At 43.1% G+C, this 4356-nt stretch overlaps 1 protein-coding gene across 1 annotated transcript; it reads left to right on the top strand.

Annotated features, from left to right (window-relative positions):
- The first annotated feature begins 1006 nt into the window (after positions 1 to 1006).
- LOC147034794 (uncharacterized) lies at positions 1007 to 4073 on the top strand. The gene is made up of 2 exons (XM_085856224.1): positions 1007 to 3610; positions 4044 to 4073. Exons 1-2 carry the CDS (start codon positions 1172 to 1174, stop codon positions 4071 to 4073), a joined length of 2469 nt encoding a protein of 822 aa, XP_085712350.1. The 5' UTR covers positions 1007 to 1171.
- The last annotated feature ends 283 nt before the right edge of the window (positions 4074 to 4356 follow it).

Raw genomic sequence — 4356 nt, 5'->3', positions numbered from 1 at the left:
GCGAGCGACCAAGCTTCTGCTGTAACAATGGCAATGTACAGCTCCAGCCATTTCCTCCTTGGCCACAATTTCTAAAAGACATCACAGAAATCCGATCACCACTCTCCCGCCATTTCATTCAAAATATCCGAGCCTACAACAGTGCCTTCCAGATGACTAGCTTCGTCTCGCAAGAATGACAACAGTCAGGATGGAGTCCCACTTTCCGTGTGCAGAGACAAATATTCCATCGCATAGGAAGTATGTACCCAAGTTTAGGATCCAACACGCACTTCCTCCAAATCTACTTCATAGACAACATACAGAACCAGTTAGAAAGAGGAATGAGCTTCTTCAGTGGTTTGAGGAAAGAAGTTGTTGAATCAATACATTCCTTCTGAGAACAAAACAACAAGTTCATCCAGCAATTCCTCACGACTCACGAATATATTCAAACGGAAGGCGAAGGAATTGAAGATTTATGAGTCGTCATTCATGAAGATAAAAAAAACGTTGAAAGAACACCAAAGCGATACAATGCACCTACAAGTGATGAAGTAGCAATTTTTATGCCCAACGATCCGACATGTACAAGGGACATTGTTATTCACCTTCGAGAAGGTCCATTACAGCGGATATCGGAGCTTCATCGATCGTACGACCCACTACAGTACCCATTACTTTTTCCGTATGGAACTGACAGCTACAGTCTGTACCTGAAAAATAAGGCTAATAAAAAGATCTCCCAACTCCAGTGTTATTCCGATCACATTCAAAGAAGAGCAGGAAATTATCTTGCTTAGGCTGGTCATCTATTCCAACAGTTTCTGGGGGATGTCTACTGTAAAATTTAAACTGAAAGACTTGGATTCCTCTGCCGAGAACAGAAAGCACTCAGAGCTGACAATTACTCCAGTTTACGCGATTGCATCACAATGAAGATTCAGATCCGCGGCAACTGGGGCAGAGGGTCATCCTCCCGTCTTCTTATGTCAGAGGTCCTAGACACATGCACGAAAGACAACAAGACGCCATTGCCTATGTGAGCCATCATGGCCGACCACAACTTTTTATCACGTCAACCACAAACCCAAAATGGCCGGAAATATTGTCAAACTTATGACCAGAACAATCAACGAATGACGACCCAGTTTTAACTGTTCGTGTATTCAACCAGACGAAAGATCGCCTCATGTCAATGCTCAAAGATGTTGCTTTTGGAGAAGTGACTGCGTGGCTCTATTCCGTAGAGTTTCAAAAGCGTGGGCTTCCGCATGTCCACATTCTCACTTGGCTCAAAAAGGATAGTCACATCGTTCCTGATAATATCGATCGAATCATCTCAGCAGAAATTCACTCTGCCACTGAGGAACCGGAACTTCACAATTTGGTAAAAACCAACATGGTTCACGGTCCATGTGGACCACTTCGGCCGAATGCCCCATGCATGTCGGACGGAGTGTGCACCAAGAAATTCCCAAAATATTTCAGATGTGAAACTGAATTTGGAAATGATGGATACCCCAAATATCAGAGGCGCTCACCACAGTCTGGTGGTAACACCGTCAACGTGACTAGATTCATTCATAATCAGGAAGTGACGGAAGAAATTGACAATCGCTTTGTTGTACCTTATAACAAATGGCTTCTTAGGCAAATGAGTCGCCATACCAACGTTGAGATTTGCAGCTCTGTAAGGAGTATCAAATACGTTTTGAAGTATTTCAATAAAGGCTCCGACCAGTTAATCTTCAGTATACAATTACGAAATGAAAACGACGAAATCGAACTTTATCGAGAAGCTCGGTATGTTGGGAGTATGGAAGCAGCTTATCGACGCTTGACCTTTCCTATTCATGAACACTGGCCGCCTGTCATGCAGTTGCCAGTTCATTTAGAAAATGGACGAGTATTTTTCACTCCCGAAAATGCTCAAGCCAGAGCTGCAGCAGAAACGCCAAAGACGACCTTGACAGAGTTTATGCACTTATGTCAAAGTGACGAGTTCGCTGAAACCCTCTTATATCACGAGGTACCGCAGTATTACACATGGTCAAATAAGACATGGTCACGGCGAAAGCAGGGCCAACCACAGCAGTATCCTGGAATTAAAAAAGGTCCAGTGATAGGAAGGGTAAATACAATCCATCCAAATTTGACGGAATGCTATTTCCTGAGAATGCTACTTCATGTTGTGCGTGGTCCGAAGACTTACACCGACCTCCGTCGAGTTGACCATATCGAGTGCACTTCATATCGAGAGACGTGCCTGGCGCGCGGTCTATTAGCCAACGACCAACATCTCATCAATGCACTGAAGGAATCTCAACTGTCTGACAATCCAAACCAAATGCGACTCCTCTTTGCAATCGTAATTACTGCGTGCGAACCGTGGGATCCTTCAGGACTCTGGATATCCTTCAGAGACGCGCTGAGCCAATACATTGTGCATCAAAACGGTTTGACGGCTACTGACCCACCCTTCCTGGAGCATCTATATCAGGAGTGTCTCATATCCATCAACGATCATGTACATCCTATGACCGGTAGGAATATTTCCAACTCTGGGCTCCATTTTGAACTTCCCGCTCATACAGGTTTCGGCATTGAGTATACACGATACCTGAATTACGATGTTGTTGAACAATTACAGTTCCTTCATTTCAACTCTCAAAAATTGAATCCAGAGCAGCGAATGGTGTACGATGAATTCGATGTGCGCGTTCTCCAGCAAACACCTGGCATCATTTTCTTAGATGCTCCTGGAGGAACCGGTAAAACTTTCTTGATCAATGTCATTCTTGCCTCCATCAGATCTCAAGGAAAAATAGCCATATCCTGTGCTTCAAGTGGTATTGCGGCAAATCTAATAACAGGAGGAAGAACGATCCACTCCGCGTTCAAAGTCCCTCCACAACTCCATGTCCAGGACTATCCTACTTGCGCTGTCAAAAAAGGAACTTCACTCGCTCGTGTATTCAGTGAATGTCAGGATATAATTATAGACGAGGAACCCATGACACACCGGAAAGCCTACGAAGCCATAGATCGGACATTACGAGACATAAGAGGTGAAGAAAGACCATTCGGAGGCATTCCCACCATGCTATGTGGTGATTTTCGACAAATATTACCCGTCGTGAGGCACGGAACCAGAACAACCATTGTCGACGCCACACTCAAAAAGTCTCATCTTTGGCATCGTACAACTACAATGCAACTGAAAACCAACATGAGGCTTGATGCTGATGATGACAAAGCAGGTTCGTTCGCAGAATACTTACGTTCAGTCGGAGAAGGTCTACATCCTACCATTCAACATCCCGAATACGTTTCCCTCAGCCAGTTTGAAACGGTTGACAGTGCAGAAGCTTTGATACAAGTGGTGTATCCAGACATTCATGCTAATGCCAATAACTCTGCTTACTTTTTGGATAAAGCTATATTAGCTCCCTTAAACGAAACTGCAACTGCGATAAATCAATCAATCATCGAAAATTTTCCAGGCCAATCTACCTCCGATACTGCAATCAAGAGTACTCTAAACCCAGACGATGCCGTTCATTATCCCCAGGAATTTCTTGACTCAATAGAGCTTTCTGGAATTCCATCCCATCGTTGCATTCTCAAAGTAGGGTGCCCGATAATTTTAATGCGCTCTCTGGATCCTCCAGAACTCACAAATGGTACACGTTGTGTAGTCACTAAACTACGTGCTAATGTCATCGAAGTGGAGCTACTGGATGGACAGTCGAAGGGGAAAACCAGAATGATACCAATGATTCCCATTTTACCTACTGATACTGATCTACCATTTGCATTCAAAGAATCCAATTTCCTGTAAAACCGTGTTTTGCCATCACCATCAACAAGGCACAGGGCCAAACATTCGCTCGCATTGGCTTACATTAATGCTCTCCTTCATTTACCCATGGAATGTTGTATGTAGCACTTTCGCGAGCACCCAACAAAAATAACATAACCATTTTTGCTCCGAACAAAATTACCAGGAACGTGGTTTACAAAGAAATACTTTAACTTTAATGTGTAAATGATCGTTACAGGATTTCTCATTTATTGGGAAAATAACTTAGTCTTGAATGGTCAATGTGAGCAATGTGAACTGTGAATAATGCGCTGCGTAAAACCTTTTGTAGAGTATGTTATTATTAATCACTATACACCATAGTAAATTGCTCATGTTATTGAGCTGTCAATAAGCTATCAATCATAGACATATAATAAACTCACTTGAGTATTCATATCTCTATTTCAATGCATAATATCAAGCGGTACCTTCATGATGACCTAATAAAACCGGTCTCGATGTCCGTCCGTCCGTCTATCTGTTCACAATCAAACCAATCTGATGCATAT

The sequence above is a fragment of the Eptatretus burgeri genome, chromosome 1 (assembly GCF_056783735.1).
Source record: "Eptatretus burgeri isolate ZD-2024b chromosome 1, Ebu_testis_v1, whole genome shotgun sequence".
In the NCBI taxonomy this organism is placed as follows: Eukaryota; Metazoa; Chordata; class Myxini; order Myxiniformes; family Myxinidae; genus Eptatretus; species Eptatretus burgeri.
Note: the sequence above shows the minus strand (reverse complement) of the source record. Positions and strands in the feature narration are given on the sequence as shown.